Genomic DNA, 23,320 nt, shown 5'->3' with positions numbered 1-23,320 from the left:
GACACAACTGTGATCGTCGATGACAGCGCATGCGCATCCACTGAACTCTACGTCAGTGTTTCTCAAAGTGTGGTACGCATACCCCCAGGGGGTACGTGAAAGGTCTTCAGGGGGGGGGGTCCTGTGGCAATATTTGGCTATGCATCATTAACGAATAGAATAAAATTCAATGTATCCGTGAAGTTCGAGATCGTAAAACGTTCCTGTTGTATCACTGAATAAGGTACAGAGACATCTGCAGGCTGTGCAATATGTTTCTCAACAAACGTGCAATTAGAGACAACTGGGATAAAAACGGCACTAGCTAATGAATTGTATGTCCCTTCCCACAGAAAATGCTGTATGACTCAAGTAAAACCATATGTTGCCGGTACAACATATGGTTTTGTTTGAGTGAACGCGTTAAAACAAAGAAATATATAGTGAATGTGTTTTAGATATTATATAAGGAATTCGGTTGAAGAGAATTAGCATTTCAACTCAACTGTCGGCTTGTCTTTGTCATTTAGCAGCACGATCTTTTGTTAATACCGCACCAATCATATGAATGCGGATGTCTGAAGTTTGAGAAACGCTGCTCTATGTAACTGGAATGCTCTCACACACTGCAAGGAAGCAATAAAGAAATCGTGTAACCCAGAACAGAGAAATTTCCAGAAATGAAAATAATAAAAAACTGAGTATCGGCATATAAGACGTACCCTGTTTTTCAGACCTATTTTCAAAGGAAAAAAGTGAGTCTTATACGCCGACAAATACTGTATATATGAAGGGCAAATATTCTGGATGTACGGTACACATCCATTCAAGAGGAATATCGCCAATATTATATTTTTGCATTTATTCCTGTTAAAGAATCTCCTAACTGTCTCGGGGCTTCGCATGATTCTCAAAATTAAACACAGCGTACTAATGTTTCATGAAGAGAACGGTTTTCAACGCTTAAGCATTGCATCACATTCGCGTTAATAGCCCAGGTGTGTGGTCACAAATACCTTTGATCCCTTTGAATACATACAGAGTATACAGAGACATACAGAGGTGCAGCAGGTCAAAATCTTAACGTTCCATTTGTTTTAAATTGCCCAGAAGGTGAGGGCTGATACAATAGCACTTAGTGACTGTGATTGGTTATTGTGTCTGATGCATGCAGACTAGTCTGCAGGAGTGGAGTGTTTTTCTATTAAGTGTCGTTTGAGTTGTCTCTAATAAAACTAATTGTACTACATTTAGGAGATGAAATGTTAAATGACTGTTTACTGTATTTAGTGATAAACAAAGGGACTTGTTTTTCTTGCTTGTGCAGTATAGCATCTGTTGAGGCTGGCAAGTTATTTTTAACGGTATAGGGACATTTTTATTCTAGTCTCTCGGAAACAAGAGACGTAGTAAAAATTTATCTATTCCTGAATAAAAATGAATACTTCTGTGCATTATAAGAAGTTGTTGATCTGCAACAAAATATCAGCATATGTGAGATATCTATTATTGATAAAACAGAAGAGGTGCTGACACTAAAAAAAAAAAAAAAAATGAATGCATGTAGGATTCCCAAAAGTGTGGATAATTCCAATAATGATTTGATATTATGTATCCTATATTGCATAAAATGTATACTGAGTCTCAGCAATCAAAAGAAAATTCTTAGAAAATGAAGTGAAATACACATATCATGTACAACAAATTTTACAAGATGATTTGCTGCTGCATCAAACCACATGTATTCCTGCCACACCTAAATGAATCACCTGATCAACATTAGTAGTTCACTCACTTTTTCCCTATACTGGCTGTTTATTATTGGTTAATTACTTATACTTTGCAAACAAATCTCTTTCCCTCTCCTCGTAAGTTTTTTTTTATTTTTTTAATTATTATTATTAATTGAGACCTCCAGGGAGTCAAGGAATCATCGAGGGTGGCTATAAATAGCCCAAACCAGCTATCATACCTTCCCTTAAATTCATTCACACTAGATGCACTCACTACCCATTAGGGCAAATTATTCCACTCGCTCACTGCTCTGTCTGTGGGAGAAAAACCCAACTCTTACCACCCCTTTCTTGACTGCGAACAAACTTAACTTTCATCAATGCCCCCCCCCCCCATGTTCTTCATCCACCTTCCATATAATGAAAAATTTCATCAGTTGCTATCCTATAACACCCATTCAAAAGTTTGTAGACCTCTATAGTATCATCCCTCTTTCTCCTGTTAACCAGAGTCTGTAATTTACAACTCACAATCTGTCCTCATAATCAAAATCCCATAATCTGCATATAATCTTCGTAACTCTTCTATGCACTTTTCCCTCAGTTTCTTTATCTCCTTGGAACCCAGGAGACTAAATTTGCACACAATAATCCAGGTGCAATCTTATCAAGACCTCATCTAGAGGCAAAATGACTTCCTTATCCTTACATGTCAAAGTTTGTTCCAATATCACATTATGCCATCATATATTCACTTATTCATGCTAGACTCAATAGGATCACATGCTATTCACTCTACCCAGCAACTAATAGGACACACACACACACATATCACAAATGTTAATTATTAATAATTTGTTTACCATTAATGAAAGAGTTTCTACTTACATTTATTTGTTCCTTTATATTTCCCATTTTCACATGACTTATTAATGATGGTTGACAAATTTAAGCCTTTCAGTAATTCAAATATACCAACCAAATATAGCATTCTCTTTCATTATTTTTTTTAATATATCTTAAAACAAACTCATTGTACCCATTCTATGCAGATTTGGTTACAATTAATTGATAAATTAAAGTATTCAAAGTTATCCTATGATTAATTGCATTAGACCAATTAAGATGATGTGCTATGCACTCTTAAAACTTTGAGACATTGATAAAACTGGGGTCAAATTGATGTGAATTTTGTAGCGCAGACTGCATAAGCCACATGACAGCACACCCAATCATTATAGGCACTTTACACCACTGATATATATATATATATGTTAAAGATACCAAGCTATTTTAAACCTGGATTTACTCCATTTCCCAAGTAAGCAAACAGACAAATAAGTCAAGTTTGCACCTGCACGTAATGCAAGTCTAGCTGACCCCGCAGGTAGTGCAAGACCAAAGTAACTCATGGTAAAAGTAGAATAAGCTCTGATCACTAATCTTAATATTTACCCATAATGCAAAGCACATCTCCTGGAGGAGATGTATGATGCTTTGTATTAAAGGCAAGGGACCACTACCCAGACCGGTTTCGACCTTTATTGAGGTCTCATCAGTGGGAGCCAGGCTAGAAATATCAAGATTTTAGTAATACAGAGCTTATAAGTATTTTACCAGAACAAGTTACCATAAGGTGTTTTAACCTTATTAAATAAAAATCTCAGGAGGAGATATAAATGTAGAAGGTATTTTACCTTGGGTATAATAAATGTTAAAGATACCAAGCTATTTTAAACCTGGTTTTACTCCATTTCCCAAGTAAGCAAACAGACAAATAAGTCAAGTTTGCGCCTGCACATAATGCAAGTCTAGCTGACCCCTTGGTTTTTACCTTGGGTTTATACGCAAGGTAAAATACTTTCTACATTTATATCTCCTCCTGAGATTTTTATTTAATAAGGTTAAAACACCTTATGGTAACTTGTTCTGGTAAAATACTTACAAGCTCTGTATTAATAAAATCTTGATATATTTCTAGCCTGGCTCCCATTGATGAGACCTCAATAAAGGTCGAAACCGGTCTGGGTAGTGGCCCCTTGCCTTTAATATAAAGCATCATACATCTCCTCCAGGAGATGTGCTTTGCATTATGGGTAAATATTAAGATTAGTGATCAGAGTTTATTCTACTTTTACCATGAGTTACCTTGGTCTTGCACTACCTGCGGGGTCAGCTAGACTTGCATTACGTGCAGGCGCAAACTTGACTTATTTGTCTGTTTGCTTACTTGGGAAATGGAGTAAAACCAGGTTTAAAATAGCTTGGTATCTTTAACATTTATTATACCCAAGGTAAAATACTTTCTATATATATACATACATACATATATATATATACATACATACATATATATACATACATACATATATATACATACATACATATATATATATACATACATACATACATATATATATATACATACATACATACATATATATATATACATACATACATATATATACATACATACATACATACATATATATATATACATACATACATATATATATATACATACATACATACATATATATATATACATACATACATATATATATATACATACATACATATATATATATACATACATACATATATATACATACATACATATATATATATACATACATACATATATATACATACATACATACATATATATACATACATACATACATATATATACATACATACATACATATATATACATACATACATACATATATATACATACATACATATATATACATACATACATATATATACATACATACATATATATACATACATACATATATATACATACATACATATATATACATACATACATATATATACATACATACATATATATACATACATACATATATATACATACATACATATATATACATACATACATACATATATATATATATATATATATATATATATATATATATATATATATATATATATATACATATATATACATACATACATATATATAATATATATATTATATTTATCATCTTCTTTTATTACTGGAATGCCACTGAAGTGGAAGTATTACATAGAGTAATGAAACATGTAGAGAACAAACATGATATAAAAATTTATGAAAAATTCATTACTCTATATAATACTCCCCCCCCCTCCAAAAAAAAAAAAAATCTCACTTTTTTCCTTCAATAGGTGAAAATATGGCAGTCAAAAATAAATAAATTTGTACTGATGAGTTTTTGTGTAATGGATACAAATTAATGAATCAACATCTTGAAGATCTCTGAAATCAGAATACCTATTTTTCATTTATTTGGTACAATTTTTTTTTTTTTTGTCAGTTTAACTCGTGAAAAGTTGTAAACCTATAGCATTTTAATACCATAGGTGGGGCAAGTTTCTCTGCTTTTATTTAGTTCAAAAATATGTATGCTGATCTTCCTTAAAAAATTACATTAATCAAATGCACAAATTAATATCAACACCTTATGACTGATTCCAGCCATCTATGGTACATAGTGAAATAGTAAAAAAACAAACCTTTCCCATTTCATGGTGCAAAATTTGTATATGCTGTTTTAATTATGTCTATTATGGAAGTGGCATTTGCTATTAATTTGTAGAGGAAACAACACAAGCCATCATATTCATTTGTACACACATGTATTTTTTGTATGTTGTAAGTGTCCGATATTTCAGAATTTAAAATTTCAAACAATGCATGGTGTGTGTGTGTATATATTTACAGGTAACCCTCGTATAACATGGATGTTAGGTTCCATAGAAATGCAGTGCTATATAAATCATGTTATGCTAGACTCAGATCACATAGAAAAAGTAGGGTTAGGTTCTGAAATCATTCTTTTCTTCATGTAATTCATGTAAGTTAAGAAAACATATAAACTATGAAACAAATCGATAGTATTATTATTATTATTACAGGCGACTCCAAGGAGTCCTTAGACTCATCGAGGAGGTCCTAAACATCATGTCCATCACAACTATTCGACATTCACACAGTATATATCATACTTTGCATTGAACTCATTCACCGTCATAGAACCCACAACAGACTCTGGCAGCTTATTCCACTCGTTCACCACTCTAAAAGTAAAAAATCCAGCTCTAACACCCTTACCACACTTTTGCCCACTTCCATGGATATTCTCTAGCCCTTCCACCACCAATCCTGTTCTCAAACATATCCTCTGAATTAATCCTATAGAAACCCTTAAGCAATTTGAAAGTCTCAATCATATCTCCCCTTTTCCACCTATCAACCAATTTCTGCAACCCACAAATCTTCAACCTGTTTTCATAAGGTCCATTCCATAGACCTGCTATCATTCTGGTCACTCACTTCTGGATCCTCTCCACCTCCCCATCAAGAAGAAACCCTAGCTGACCAAATCTGGTCACAGTAGTCGAGATGAGGTCTTATCAAGGCTCAGTACAGAGGAACAATAACTTGCTTGTCTCTGCTCGTCAAAGTATTTTTCAGCAACCAAGTGATTTGATGAATTGATTTAGCCACTTTTGCAATGTCTTCCCTAAACTTCATTTCCCTATCCACCAACACTCCCAAGTCCCTGGCCTCATCAATCTCCTGGAATACAGTTCCACCAATGTGGTATACTGCTGCTAATCTTTTCACCCCTAAATGCATACCCTTACATCTTGCCACATTAAATTGACATCCATTCTCCTTAGCCCAGACTGCCAATCTATCCAAATCATCCTGCAAAATTTTGACATCTTCTGCATTCACTATTGCCCTACCCAACTTTGCATCATCATCAGCGAAAAAATGAACCGTTCCTCTCAGATCCTTCCCTATATCATTAATGAACAAATTAAACAGCAGTGGTATAAGAACAGAACCCTGCAGCACACCACTAGTCACAGGCCATCTTTTGGCCTCTACTCCTGAGTAAACTACTTTCTGGTATCTCTCCATCAACCACCCTCCTATCCATGTCACCAATCCCATATCCATTTTTTCCCATATGTTGCAGTTTATGGATTAGCATTCCATGTGGTATCCTGTCAAAGGCCTTGGCCAGGTCCAGCAGTATCACTGTAAACCCATTACCCTTATCCAGTTCAACCGTCACTGTGCTCTAAAACCTGAGCAAGTTACTGAGGCATGATCTACCCTTCACAAAACCAATGCTGTCCCCCATACAGTATCTCATTTTCATCAATCCATTCCTGTATTTTCCCCTAGACTCCTGATATGCTGATCAGTCGGTAATTTGCAACAGCAGTCTTGGATCCTTGGAATGAGCTCTTTTCACTATCTTGCAATACAACTTCTATTCTCCTTGGCTGCAGTTCATCAGCTATCATCAATAACACTCCTCCCTCCATTTTATTCTTTCTGTCCCTCCTGAACACACTATACCCTACACATTCTATCCCACTAACTATATCATCTTCTGTCAGCCATGTTTCACTAATGCCAATAACCTGAGGCCAGAAAGAGCCAACCAAGGCCAAAAATTCTTCCTTCTTGTGCCTAATACTCCTGGCATTAGTATACATGAAATGCAGAGGTCCATTTTTCCCACCCCTATCTTGATGCGTTATACTAACTATCCCATTCTGATTTCTTGTCCTTTGTACTGGCTCGGGCACATTATATACATTCTTACACTCAACTGCCTCCCTGATGTCTGCATATCCACTTCCCCCCCTCCTTAATAGTTCTAGTTTCCCTGATTTTGACCATCCACTCTCACTTCACTCAGCAACACTTTTTCCAGTCTTTGCACACCAAATCCATTCAAATGTAAGCCATCCATCTTGTACAAATCCTTTTGCCCATGAAACTCACTCCACACGTCCACAAACCCCACACCACACTGTCTGAATAACCGCATAAAGTCATTTGCAATTATGGCCCTCCTTCTAAACTCTTCTATGTCATACTGCGGCAACAGACTCACTACCCTAACTCTGTCACTCTTTTCTTTCGCTACCTCTAATAATTCCTTCAAGTCCTCTCTCATATCAAATTTATCTCCTTTCAAATCATTCGTTCCCGCTACGACTATCATTTCTTTCATCCTCTGCTTTTGTGCTCTAATACTCTCACTTACATCCTTAATTTTCACACCCGGTTAGTACAATTTAGTCAAACTCTCATCTATCATCTTACTAACGAGTCATCATACAACACTCTTTTTTCATTTCTGAAACACTCCCAATCATACGCTTATTTTTCCTTTCATACACTTGCTTATTTCCGTTAGTCGAGTCGCTTGGGAAAGAGTTTTGCAGACGCTCCAACTGCAGCTTCACCCTATGTATTACTCCACGTAACCGTGCGATCTCACTCTTTACAGCTAATTTCTCATTTTTTTTTATCATTCAAACCATTTTCTCTCTCTGTATAATTACTTTCACTCTCTCTTTAATCACTGTTCTCATTGTTGTCTTGTACAACATCACAATTTACTATCAAACCACTATTTTCTCTCACATTCTGGCTTTCTTCTACTACAACAATCTCACGACCTGAAACACACACTTCAATTCCTCACTTTCCTTACACTTTCGGCACAGTCTCCCATCACTATCATCATTTATCCAAACTCCAGCCTCTTTCGGGAAAGCATACATCCTGCACACGTTACACTGGATGAATTCCCTTTCATGAAAGTTTTTGAACAAAGAGCAAAGTTTTGGACGGCATTGTTTTTCATTGCATTGGCACCATATGCTACACTCTCAATCGTATCTTTAAACTACTGGTTTAAATAAAGCGAAAATCACACCAAAAATCACACAGACATACCAAGTTACCAAAAACAAACAATACTACATAAAGATTAAATCAATTACCAATTTTTTCTCAAAATAATACTTACTTTTCGGGAGCTCTCTGCAAACACTACACACTGTGTAGCCCTCTAGCTGACTATGAAATTATAAAAAATTGTAAATTGTACGTAAACTTCTTTGCACGTAATACATAAATGTTTCAGGCTAAATAAAATAAAGTGTATGTTTTAAACGTCATCACTCTCTTCAAAACTAACATTTCATAAATGTTATTTATTTACAAGTGGTCGGACGTCGTTCTCACTTGAAATCTCTTGGCCATCATTAGTATAATTCTCATTGCATACTTCGGCTGGTTTAGTTATCAACAAGTCAGTAATAAGACCTTGCTTACCACTATGCTGCAATTTTTTATTAAGTTCATAATACGGAGCTAAACAAATACCCAATTGTCTCGTGAATTTTCCGGAGCGCTCCATTGAGAGATCATTATCCATAAAATAACTTTCTTGACAAGTTCAATCCTTCTGCTAATTTCTTTAAACTGAATTCTTTAACGGATTCATTGCAATCAGAATCTTCAGCAGAACTTTCCCTGCCATTTGGTTTGACGTCATCTATTAATTGTACCAGTTCCTCTTTATTTAAATCTACTTCTCCATCAATTTATTCACTAATTTCGTTTTCGACCATATTGCAAAAGCGCTCTAAGTGGCCATTACTATAATTTTTTTTTTTTTACATAAAAAAAAAGCATTATATATTTTATGTAACTCACCAAAAAATCATAACTGGAGTTAATCCACTTATGATTTTTAATGCGCTTTCCTGGCAGAAAACGAAGACGATTTTCAACAACTTATTTTGATTTTCAACTTATAAATAAGAGGTTGGAAGGGGATCAATTGTTCGGTGCTGTTGGCACAATCTTCCTCGATGAGTCTTTGGACTCCCTGGAGGTGTCACATAATAATAATAAATTTGCTACTTATAACTACATGCGCGATACAGGCAGACACAAATTTAACGAAGATAAAATTTGATTTTTAAATCGTGCAGTGGAAAATATGAAAAGATAAAGGGTTACTACAGTTTGTAGACCATCTTATATCGAAACCGTGTTGTATAAGTACCGCGTTCAACAAGGGTTACTACAATTTGTAGACTGCGTTATATCGAAACCACGTTGTATAAGTACTGCGTTATACGAGGGTTACCTGTATATATATATATATATTTTTGTCAATAATATTTCATTTCTCTGCATGCAGTATTCATTCTTGTAATATATGTATATACACTTGCTTTCCTCTTCCAACCATACTTTCCTGTTTTACTAATGTACCACATTAAAAACTTTGTGTGTGGAACTGACATTCAAAAATTGTGAAAAAAGCAACAATGATGCACTTTTTTTATGTGAATTTCACCAATGAGAGGTTGCGAACCTACAGTACAATAATACTGTGGGTTGGCTAAGTATTTTTTTTAAATTTTTGTATATATTCCATTCATTTTTACCTGGGCTGGAAACTCCACTCTAGAGTCCAAACATGGAACGTTTTCAAGTCACTTCAGGACTCCAATAAGCAGAGCAGTGAACTCGCACCAGGAGACCCCTTCCCCACTTATTGGAAGGTAACATCCATGTCTATTGCAGAATTTGAACCTGCAGTCTGTTCGAAGGAGTTTGAAAGACTATATTCTGGAGGTGAAACACAACAGAAGCCACTTCATACCTCCAACAAGCAATATGGTATGAATAAGGCAATTTGAGCCAAACACTTTTGAGTAGAGTATGAATTTCATTGCCCAGTGTGAGACTACCATCTTCTTACTAGAGGTGTTCCATACTTGATTTTTAGAGTTGATTTTCCTGATTGTGTAAAAAAATAAATAAAAATATATTAAAAAAATACACATTTAATAAAAATGAAAAAAAAAAAAAAAATCCGCACGTTTACAACGTTTTGTAGATGGGAGTGACATAAAAAAAATATAAGTTGTGCTATTTGAACTGAATAAGGTACAGGAAGATGATTTGCTGTAAAACCATCCCCCCTCTCCCCTAAAAAAATAAAAGACATGTTATGATTCAAACTCAAACGCCTGTTAGTTGGAGAGTGGATATGCTAACCACTTGTCCAAGCAGGCAAGCAAATGAGGTAAGCATGTAGAAGTGCATTCCTATCTGATTTGCTTGAAAAAAATTTCAGAGTGAAATATATGCTAATTATAAAAATGATTAACATATCTTGAATTTTGACTATATATTAACTTATATATGAATATAAGTTACTAGTTTAATTGTAACCACCGATAACTTATATAAATTATGAGTAGTAGTAGAATAATTAGCCAGTTAACAGAAAGATCTCTAAAAAACAAATTTTGTTACAGATACATATGTATGCACAGAGCAGTAGATTAATACTTCATGACTACTCACTTTACAGTCCCAACCTATACACACTTCTGTGACTGGTCAAAATTTTCTATTATGAATATATGAAATGCCAAACTACAGAAGCTCGGCAAATGGAATGTGTATCCTCCTGCCTGAGGTTGCTGAATAACTGGGAATTAAAAAATTTAATTATCATGAATGATAGCAAACAACTGAATCGACATGGTTTATTTTTTAACCAATGATTGAGTTTTACATGACAAAATAGTGCATACATATTGGTTTTAAAAAAACTATCGCTGTGATTGGATTACTTTACAGGTTCAGAGGATAAGTCTATAGTAAAAGTAAAAACTGTCATAATTTACCTTGCACTTCATTCATTGTCAATTTAAAATTATTTGAAATATACCAGTAGACTTCTGGTATATTTTAAATAATGTACATATTCATGTCCTTAAAAATGTTTGGAAGGAAGAAAACTGAATTTGAGAATATAACATCCTGAAAGAAGTGAAAAGCAATAATAATCAATGAGAATCACAAAATTTTTGGCTTTCGGTAGTCTGAAATTAAACTGATGTAACTTGCTCCGAGTTTATTCAGTTGTCCCATTTTAAGATAAACATTATTTTAAAGCAAAAGTTTTTATATTATAGTTTGTACTACATTCTGAGAATGTAATCTCAATTCATGATACTCAGCAGCATATGGGGAAATCAACATGTGATTTATGATGACTTACTTTAATGACAGTTTTTCAGGAAATAATTACGTCATAAAAGCAAGGGTCTACTGGTATATATAAACAGTTCAATTATCAAACTAAATATGGGAAAAAAACTGTAGTTCCAGTAAGGATTCATGATTGATATAAAAGATATTTTCATAATGCTTTGATGGATTATTACTTTATATTATTTTTATATTATTATTATTTTTAAATGTATTATTTAAAAATAATAATATTATTTTTAAATGTTACAGAAATGTAACATTTAAAAATAATTTGAATGTCTATAATTTAAAAATAATAATAATATTATTTTTAAATGTTACAGAAATGTAACATTTAAAAATAATTTGAATGTCTATACTGAATTATAGACATTCAAATTATTTTTAAATGTTACATTTCTGTAACATTTAAAAATAATATATTATTATTTTTAAATGTATTATTTAAAAATAATAGTATAAATAATAGTAAAAATAATAAATGTATTATTTAAAAATAATTTGAATGTCTATAATTCAGTACACTTTTTAGGCTAAATACAAATTACCCAACATTATGTCTCTGAGGAAAACATGGCATGAAGACTTTAGCACAGTCATAAAAGTATGGGAAACCCCCCCCCCCCCCATACACACACACACACATACATGGGAAAGGATAAAATGTTTAAAGGATACCCACTTATGCCTGATATTCATATCCAGTCATAATTGTGTGTATTTAAGGAAGAAAAGATTTCAAGTTACTTTCCATCCTTAAATACACACAATTATGACTGGATATGAATATCAGGCATAAGTGGGTATCCTTTAAACATTTTATCCTTTCCCATGTATGTGTGTGTGTGTGTGTATGGGGGGGGGGGTTTCCCATACTTTTATGACTGTGCTAAAGTCTTCATGCCATGTTTACCTCAGAGACATAATGTTGGGTAATTTGTATTTAGCCTAAAAAGTGTACTGAATTATAGACATTCAAATTATTTTTAAATAATACATTTATTATTTTTACTATTATTTATACTATTATTTTTAAATAATACATTTAAAAATAATAATATATTATTTTTAAATGTTACAGAAATGTAACATTTAAAAATAATTTGAATGTCTATAATTCAGTACACTTTTTAGGCTAAATACAAATTACCCAACATTATGTCTCTGAGGTAAACATGGCATGAAGACTTTAGCACAGTCATAAAAGTATGGGAAACTCCTCCCCCATACACACACACACATACATGGGAAAGGATAAAATGTTTAAAGGATACCCACTTATGCCTGATATTCATATCCAGTCATAATTGTGTGTATTTAAGGATGGAAAGTAACTTGAAATCTTTTCTTCTGATATTGTTAACTGTTCTGTTATAACTGAAATAATTCTCTCGACATTTTTATTCAGAGTAGCCATTTGCACTCAGAACTGTGTCATGTGACATCTTTCATTGGCGGAACACTTGTAACCAGTTCAAGGAACACGAGTGTTCAGGGGGAACACCTGTGTTCCGCGGAAGTGGTTCTTAACACCGGTTAAGAACCACTGCTCTAAATCAACAAGTTCCTTATATCAAAAATACTGTATGATGGTGTACAAGGCAACTAGGCTTATATGATGACTCACAAAAATTTACAAAATGTTTATCTTGTGCTATACCCTCTATATAAGATGACTACCAATTTTACACTTGCTACTGACAGCTTCTTACACATTACTTTTACTTTACTATGATATAGGCATAGCAATCACCTCAGGTATTTTCTTTACTGTAATTTATAAGCAATGTCTTATCATATGAGATAATTGGCAAAACTGTTTGTTACATTTATACCACTCTTTGGTTTCGTAAATTGTAATTAATGTGATCACCAAGTAAGGTTTCATTATAATTGAAATTTAAAAACTATATCTTTGTCTAAAATAATACATTTATTAAATATAAATATTTATATACAAAATATATTAATATATCAAAAGCTTATTAGAACACAGCGCATGCACCTAATACAGCACAGCTATGTTAGACTGAAGGAGCTAGCTAATTGCCTGATGATGATGTTTTCCACTGCCAAATTTAAAGGTTCAGATTTCATACCCAGTATATAAGATGAACCCTGGTTTCAGCAATTTTTTTTTCAACTTTAAATATCATCTTATACGCCAACATATATGATATATCAACTGCAGATATTCATGGACAAAGCATTAAGAATTTTAACAAACATGTTTTAAAATTGTGCAATCGATTTTTTAGAAAGTTTATGGCATTTAAAAGCTACAAATAACTAAAAAAAATTAATGCTGTTAGTTTTTTACGTCATAAAAAGCTTTTCCAACTCAATAATAATTAGTTTTACAATAAAATTAGCACCCATAAAATCATATGAATTATTTACCTCCACATATGGAACTCCCATTAATCTCAGGAGTTGTTTACAATCATCATTGTGTTGCTTGGTTACTTTCACAAGTCTGCGGCTAAATTTATTTACATCTTCTGCAATTCCTTTTTTGAAAGTTAAAAAAAAAAAAATCCTGTAAGATCTTAAATCCAATTTAAGATTTATTTATAAAGGAAAGTGTTATTTATAAATCTATTTATAAAGGAAAGTGTGATATGAGGAATTTCATTTAAAACTGTAGGATTGCAATGGGAGAGTTTGGCAAGAACTGTTAATTTTTCAAAGTGAGGGAGTGAGTTTTTCATTTTAAAATGGGGGATTTTAAAATTTGAGGGAGTGAGTTTGCTTCAGTGAGAGATGACTACATTTCTAAGACTGTCACTCAACAGTTTATTGATATTTCTAACAGAGCTTAAAACTGATAATCTTAAACAAACATATCTTATGAAACTATCAAGTTTCACTAATTAGAAGTCAACAAAAAAGATTTTATTTTTTTATTTAATCTTCTGATATTTTTATAACTGAAATACAGCAAACACTTGCTATAGAAAATCCCTAAGGACCAGAGACAGTTTCTTATAATGCAAGGCTTGATATAGTGAATTCAGTAAAAAAATAAAAAAAATAAAAATACCCCCTTCCCTCCCAAACACACACATTTTTGATGGAAAACTAATAGAGCAAGCAAAATATTTCAACATTTAGGCACAGTTTTTAGTGAAGATAGCAAATTAGGAGCCAGTTAAATAAATTTATATGGAATAAGACAAAAACACTAAACTAGCATTATACAAGACAGTGTTCAAACCAGTTTATGGATGTGAGAGTTGGGTTAGAAATAAAGCATTTGATCAAAGGTTAGAGACCACAGATATGAGTCATGAAAAAAATCAGTTGAATGAATGAACAGATGGCATCAATGACAGAATGATGTTAAAAATGACGATATCAGAAAGGAACTTGATATGCCCTTTCTTTTAGGCTCACACGGTGATCAGAATACATTTTGGAAAATTATGGAGACAACTACCGTGTTTGAGTAAAACATTAGCTTAATATAAACAAAAATCTACACTCCATCTTGATATGGTTAGCATTCAAGAATGTGTGGGCAGAGCTAATCTAATGGTATTGACCACTTAAACAGAATGGGTGAGAAAAGGTCAGCAAAGCAGGTTTGATGCCGAGATAGCAGGAAAGAAACCCAAAGGAAGAACAAGGTCTAGGTGGATTGATTCAATCAAAAATGCATTATAACAAAATGGTAGATATAGCAACATTGGAGTGATGACAAGTAATAGAATAATTTGGAGGTAAATTGTAGATAGGAGATTAATAATAATGTTAACTTAATCATGTAGTGTCACAGTAGCTTGAACATCCCTTGAGGTTATGTATCAGGAAATTGATGATTATTTTAGAATGCTTATTTCATTGATGTGGTGAAAATGAGTCAAGCATATGCAGATAGTTTATTTTCGAGAATTCAAAATTTATCTTTGAGATATTCCCTCCAATTAAATCCCCCCCCCCCTGCAACACACCCATACATAAATATGACTACTCTTTGTTTAGATTTGAACTCATTTAAAATTTTTCAAATCTGTTACTTCAGCTTAACAGATGTTGGTAAAACTGGACTATTTCTTTCTAAGTTGATTATTCCAGCAGCTACATTCTTGATTTCAAATGAAAAAGAATAAACAAAGCTGATATAGTGAGGAACCAACTAAATAACTTTAAATGGAATAAGAGAGAAATTATCCAAAGCACTCAACTCGCTTTATATAAGACAGTGTTCAATTTAGTTTTAAATTATGGATCTGAGAGTTATTTTAGAAATAAAACCTGATCAAATAATTGGAGACCACAGATATGAGCTCTGAAAAAAATTAGGGGTCTGAACAGACAGATGGCAGAATCATATTAAAAATGAAGATATTAGGAAGTAACTTGACGTTGTCAGTATTCAATGCTATCAATGCTCTACATGACATTTTAAACCCTGTACTGTGTTTAATCCTTATCAACATCTCCAACACAATGGCAGATAAAGAATTCAAAAAAAGTCAGCACCAGAAAAAAATTTGAAATCCTCAAACACTAAAGTGCTACAGGACGACCAAAATTACAATAAGACTGCATTGTCGTAAATTTACCATTGGCAGCCCCTAACAAATGAAGCTGTCAGCATATATCTTTACCATTACACCTAGGCAAGAACTTGCCTAGGTGTAATGGTAAACTTTTAGAACTTGCCTAGCTTCTCACCTAGGCAAGTTCTAAAAGTGAAAATAATGGCATCTGTTGGATGTGGAATATATATACCCTGTTTCAAGTTATAGCCAATAACATTCATTTGGATATAGCCAACATCTTCATCCAATCCAAACCTTCAGGAAACAATATGCCAGAGGAAGAAATCAATGCCTTAAAAGAGCTATACAGTAATAACAACATTATCAAAACTAAAGGAGACAAAGCTAATGCAACTGTGATTATGAATCAAACAGAATATGAAAATGCACATTCTTTTATAAGATCAGTCTACATGTCAAATAATAGATAACATATCGTGATCCTACTAATTTTCAAAAGAATAAAGTTCATAAATTGCTGAAGAAAATCACTTTCAAAATCACTAAAGAAACTATTAACAAACTCAAGCCTTTTCATATAAAAACACCCAGCACCAAAAATAGATGAACTACACTCAATATCTAATTGTGGGTAGAATAAACAGTCCTACAAACAAATTGGTAAATTAGTACCCACCCCCCCTAGGTGGTGGATGAATTTCATCACCTGTTGTGATGAAACCATCAATCATCATCAAATTCCTGCCATGTACCCTCAAGGGGTGTACAGGATATGACAGTACTACATGAAAAATTACTTCATTACTAACTTCTTATCTACAATTTTCCTCCAAATCAGTCTGTTACTTATCAAGACTCCAACATTATCAGATCTTATATTTCTATCATCTAAGGCATTTTGTACCGTATCAATCTACCTATATCGTGGTCTTCCTCTGGGTCATTTTGCTACAAACCTGGCAGAGAACACTTGTTTTGCTAATCTTTCCTGACCCATTCTATTTAAGTGACCATACCACCTGAGATTAGCTCTGCTAACGCATTGCTGGATGCTGACAATGTCACGTTCTTTCCTTATATCCTCGTTTTTAATATGATATTGCCATTGATGCCATCTGTTCACCCCTCTAATCTTTCTCAGGACTCTCATATCTGCAGTCTCTAGTCTATGGTCAAGTGTTTTACTTCTGACCCAGCTCTCAGATCCCTAAGTTAAAACTGGTTTGAACACTGTCTTGTATACAGCTAATTAAGTGTTCCGACTAAATTCTCTCTTATTCCATGAATTTATTCAATTGACTTCCTACATATCCAGCTTTGTTGATTCTGTTGTCTATTTCCATATGTAATTTACTATGTTCACTAAACATCGTGCCTAAGTAGCTGAAATGTTTTACTTGTTCGACAGGTTCCGCGTTCACAACACAATTGACATTTTCACAATTCTACCTATTTTCATTGTCTTTGTCTTTTTATTGCTGACCTTCATACCATATCTATTACAACAGCCATTCAATTTAGTCAGGGAATCTTGCAGACTTGTAGCGGATTTATTCATAAGTATAACATCGTCCACATAAAGCAAAGAGCTGACATTAACATCTCCAATTTTGATATCATGTCTAATACCATTTCCTTCATAATGTGACCAATATAGATAATGTACATCCTTCTCTCACAACAGATTTAACATTAAACCATCTTCCTGTACTTCCTTCAATTCTAACTGCTGACTTACAACTCAAATAAAGACTAAGTATTGCTTGATATAATGCCTCATTGACACCATATAACTGAAGCGTATTGAATAGCTTCTCTCTTGGCACCTTGTCATACGCCTTTCCCAGATCAACAATTTGAAAAAAATTTGTAAAGTTGTAAAGTGAAGATCTGATGCTTTGGCCTGAATCCAGCTTGTTCTTCATCAATTCTTCTCAACCGTTTCTCAAGTATTCTGGCATAAATCATGCCAGGAACACTCAGTAGGGAAATACCTATGTAATTCTCACATTCAGTTTTATTTCCTTTTTTATATATGAAAACTATGAGAGCTCTATTCCAATCATCAGGAATTCGTTCCTCTGTCCAGGGCTTACTGAACTATGCAGTGCAGCCACTGAAAGAATTTTATTCCACCACACTTCAGCATTTCTGGTCGAATATCATCTACTCCTGCTGCCTTTCCAAATTTCAAGCCTTTGATGGCTTTTTCCCTCCAAGTATGGATATGAATTCCTGACTGTACAACATATGGATATGAATTCCTGACTGTTGAGTGTTTTTTGGCACTGTGCTAACACTGCTTGTTTCATTTAACAATTTTTCGAAGTAATTACTCCATACTTCAAGGATATTTTTTTCCCTCGTTTTCATGTCACCTTTATCATCTTTAACTCCTTTTACAGCACTCTTTTCTCCATTTCTAAGCTTCTTCAACAACCTCCAGAATATTTTGCCACCTTCTTGATATTTATTTTCTATTTTCTTGCCAAAGTCCTCCCATGACTTTTGTTTAGTTAGTTTTACACAGTGCTTAGCTTTCTTATATTTGTCTCTGTATTCTCTGAGAGCACAAACTGTTATTTGCCAGGAACGTTTGATATGCTTTCTTCTTTTCCTTCACCGCCTCTTTAACTCCCTGTGTCCACCGCTTTAAAACTTTCTTTCTTTTCAATATGAAATTCAATTTCATCCTACTCAAGCCTAAATAGTGATCACTTCTAATTTCAAATCCTCTGTACACTCTGGTGTCCTGCACCACGGAGAAAATATCACTATCGACAATAATATAGTCAATAGAAAGGGGGATGGTAAATCCTTCTATGTTTTTATAGCCCGTTACGAAACTCAGATCGAAATCCATCGAGTTTCATGCCGAAAAAACTATCGGCGAGCCCAAGTGTAAATGATCACTTGGGTAGTACAACACCAGGGCAACTCCATGCAAAGCTGGGTCAAGCTTTGCATGGAGTTGCCCTGGTGTTGACTTTAATATTCTCTCATAATGTAAAACCCAGCTCCTAAGAGATGTATATATATTTATATTGTTTTACATTATGAGAAGAGGTCACTACCCAGACCGGTTTCAACCTTTTTTGAGGTCTCATCAGTGAGTAGGTAGACCTGGAATATCAAGGTTTTAAGTGAACACGAACTTACATACCTCTACTATCGAATTGCCGAAGTGGCGTACTCCTCTATTTATTGTTAATTACTAATTTAATAAGCCGAAAGGCTATTTTACCAGCGAATATGTTAATAGAAAGGGGGATGGTAAATTCCTCTATGTTTTTATAGCCGGTTACGATGGAGTTCGATCCGAGTTTCGTAACCGGCTATAAAAACATAGAGGGATTTACCATCCCCCTTTCTATTAACATATTCATCGGTAAAATAGCTTTTTGGCTTATTATATTAGTAATAACATAGTCAATAAGACTTTTCTTATTCCTTGCCTCTTCTTTCCATATGAATTTGTGCACATTTTTATGTTGGAACACGGTGTTAGTAATAACCAGTCCATGTCCTGAGCAGAAATCCAACAGGTATTTGCCATTATTATTAGCTTTGCTCTTTTCTCCAAATTTTCCCAAAATATTTTTGTATGTCTGACAATCATTTCCTATTCTGCTATTTAGATCCCCAACCAGGACCAACTTTTCATTTTTCATTGTGTCAGTTGCTTGCTCTAAAGCATTGAAAAATTCCTTCACTTCTACCTTAGTAGAACTTTCTGTGGGAACATAAGCACAAATAAGTCTTATTGTCCAGTTCCCCATTCTCATATTTGCCTGCATCACTCTACTTGAGACTGTCTGCCATTCAAGAAGATTAGCCTCGTATTTAGTGTTGAATACTATGGCTACTACTTATTTTCCTTGATTGTTATTGCCTGAATATAATTTATTGCTCAGAAAGATCTCACCAGTTTTTGTCTTTTTTGTTTCAGTCACCCCTATTATGTCAATCTGGTACTTATCTAATTCCTCAGCTAGCTCCATTTCTTTGCCATTCAGGCTTCTTATGTTGATAGTACCAATCTTTATCTCTGGTGATGTGGAGTTGGGGTTTGTTTTCAGATTTGTTCCAGTAGCTGACTTTTCGCTGTTCGCCCTTTCTCTCAGTTATATAGCTTACATTTGGCTTTGAAATAATGCTGGATCTAATATCCATTTTGCTTATGTAATAAATTATATTTTCCAAAAAAATCAATGTTTTTTTTTTTTTTTTACTGATCTTTCTCTTCTTATTTACTGATGCCTCCATCTTAGAATGGTTTTGACATGATGGAAAATGTTGTCCAAACAACGATATAGCACTATCATTAATCACTTTATGGAACTCCTATTGACTCATTGGGACATATCATTAAAAAAATGGGTTGGGGAGGGAGGTCATGGGCAGGTACATTTTTTCCATGGCGAGTAAGGTTTTGTATAATTTGTCAAACCCTCTTAATATGGAATACAATTTGGCCAACTGAGTCCCATATTATCCATTCTTATTCACAATTTATTCATTTGACATATAGGTGGATAACTGGGGAGAGTATGCTATGAGAAGGTAATTATTGGACATTGGGTCCAATCCTCACCTTCAGATTCCAGTCAATCCTCCACATTTCTTGCAGGCTAATGAAATGAATCAATAAATTTAATGGAATCAATGATATCACTACTGCTGCTTACAAATGCAACTGGTGAGTCAGGCTCCTGTGTTCACAAGAGCCTGAAGTTATCAAAAGGCACTGCAAAATAATAGTGCTAGCACTGTTCCAAAAAAGTTTACATGTTAAAATTCAAAAGTACAAGAACACTGAATATGCAAGTACAACATCGATACTTGCATATTCAGTAAATGAGATGCCCAAGGATTTGTAAGCATAAACAAGACCTGTAAGCAGGAAGAAATTCAGATAAAGAATGCAACTAGATGTTATATACACTACTTGGAAAGAAGTCAATGGACCCTCCTATGGGTAAGGTGCATCATGCCATATAACAAGCCACATGTCTGTAGCCAGTATAAATTAGAGAAATATGATGCTCAAAAAGTCAGTGCAACTATGGCTGTGAGGGGAAACTGATGGAACTTGAGAGCGGTGTTGTGATAGGATGCAAAGTTGCAGGCCTATTTGTATGGCAAACTGTTGACAAATTGGGTCATCCTAGGTCAACAATCAGTGATACCATACTGAGATGGAAGCACAGGGAGTCAAACTGTAAGTGCTACCTGCAGCGGATGACCCACCACACTCACTGAATATGACCATAGGGTGATATGAAGGTTAATATATAAAAATCGCATTTGTCGGTAGACATGTTGATAGAGTTCAGGGCATTGACTGAAACAAGAATCTGCACAAAAACATCCAGAACCAAGGCTCACAACATGGGTTTCCATGGTAGTACTGCAATATGCAAGTCTCATGTCACCTGAACCAACACGCAGTAATGTCTTCAGTGGTGCAAAGAGTCTGTGCAGTGAGACATAGAAACTTGGAAAGCTGTGTTATAGAGCAACGAATCACACTACACCCTCTACCTAGCAGATTGAGGGGGTGTGGCAGAATGTCTCTTACCAGAGTGCATAACCCCAACCATGAAATTCAGAGGTAGGGGTGTGGTCCTGTTTTTGGTTTGACCTCGGACCTCTGTGGTGTCATGAATATTGAACTTCGAGAGGTATCTGAACATTCTGGACAATGCAATGCTTCCTACTTTGTGGCATTTCTACAGAACTGACTACTGTCTCTTTTAGCAAGACAATGCACCATGTTATAAGGCTGCTGTAACTGTGTGGTTTGCAGACATGAACGTCACCATATTTGATACTTATTTTCGACTATGCTTTTTGTTTCAAATTGTTTCATTCACATGTACACTACAACCTATATAATCTATTTTCATGGCTGCCACTGCTCAACATTTTTTGTATAATTTATTTATTGTGCCCGCTGTTGGTGCTGAGTGATATATTTATGAGACGATGAAGGAACGATGTTCTAAGAACCTTCTTCCATGTTGGTATAGTTTCCCACACTTTCCAGATTAATGGTCAACTTTGAATATGGAGAATATCTAGTAAAAAACAGGTGCTTGAGTCTACTGGTCAGAAATCCAGAGATATAATCTATGCTAACATTCTGTACAGTCACAGATTGTGTAGATAAATTCTATGTGTGCACTAATATGATGAAGACACATTATTCCATAAAACTGATTTGAAGAAGGAGTGGCAATCATGATAAATAGCATAAAATAAACCTTTTTATTTTATTTATCAGCCCTACACAAAAAAGGTTAGCATTTAATTTAAAGGAGCAGTACCCATGACAATACCTACAGAAGAAACATCATGCAGTAACAGAGCATCTATCTGGGAAGAAAGTGATTGGAAGAAACTGGTGAGGAAGGGGAGGGGAATCATCAATTAAGCAAACTGCTCATTTCCATATAGAAGCATACATCATTCTGAGGAAAGTTTTAGGTTTTATCACAAATGTGGGAACAGTATTCTAAGGTTGGGCAGATTAGAGCTTTATAAAGTGTTAGGTGTTGAGCAAGAAAGAAGTATTTGGAATTGGAATGGAAAAGAATACCAAGATTTTTGAGACTGAATAAGATTGGACCTGATGTGTTTATGCCAGGATAGATTAAATGCGAGAATTGACCAAAGGGAGAGAAAACTGGTCATGGTTGGCATGAAGAATTCTGTCAAATGTGAGAGAAAGAGTGGCATGGTCTTTCTTCCTAGAAATGAGACAACTGCATTTTGGTGGCATTAAAATTTAACAGGTTATCCTCACCCCCACCTGAGAATGGAAAGGAAATGAGGGTTAATTGGTTAAAGAAAATCTCGAAATGTGAATTACCCAAACACTACAAGGTTTTGAAAATGAAAAGAAAATGAAATGATAAGTGGAGAGTACTGTAATCAGCAAAGCTACAAATAGGATTGGATGTCAAGAAGAGGAGATCACTGAAGTATAGGAGAAAGAGTGTAGGTGACGTGACAGTACCAATATTAATTGAAAAATCCGATAGAAGGATCGCTGGCCATTCAATGGTTATCCGCCATAACCAGTGAATGGCCAGAGATAAAGCTGGCAATTCATTCACAAAGGGAAGAAAGAAGACTATAAGATGACAGTTTGGAAAGAAGACCACCATGCGAGACTC

At 34.3% G+C, this 23,320-nt stretch overlaps 1 protein-coding gene across 1 annotated transcript in view; it reads right to left on the bottom strand.

Annotated features, from left to right (window-relative positions):
- Positions 1–23,320, bottom strand: part of Fen1 (Flap structure-specific endonuclease 1) — a 253,230-nt gene that overhangs the window by 132,801 nt on the left and 97,109 nt on the right. The window contains exon 5 of the mRNA XM_090397341.1: positions 14,032–14,141. Within this exon, the coding sequence (XP_090253467.1) occupies positions 14,032–14,141 (110 nt within the window). The remainder of the gene's footprint in view (positions 1–14,031; positions 14,142–23,320) is intronic.

The sequence above is a fragment of the Typopeltis vanoorti genome, chromosome 9 (assembly GCF_054136105.1).
Source record: "Typopeltis vanoorti isolate ZY-2024b chromosome 9, IOZ_Tvanoo_1.0, whole genome shotgun sequence".
NCBI lineage: Eukaryota > Metazoa > Arthropoda > Arachnida > Uropygi > Thelyphonidae > Typopeltis > Typopeltis vanoorti.
Note: the sequence above shows the minus strand (reverse complement) of the source record. Positions and strands in the feature narration are given on the sequence as shown.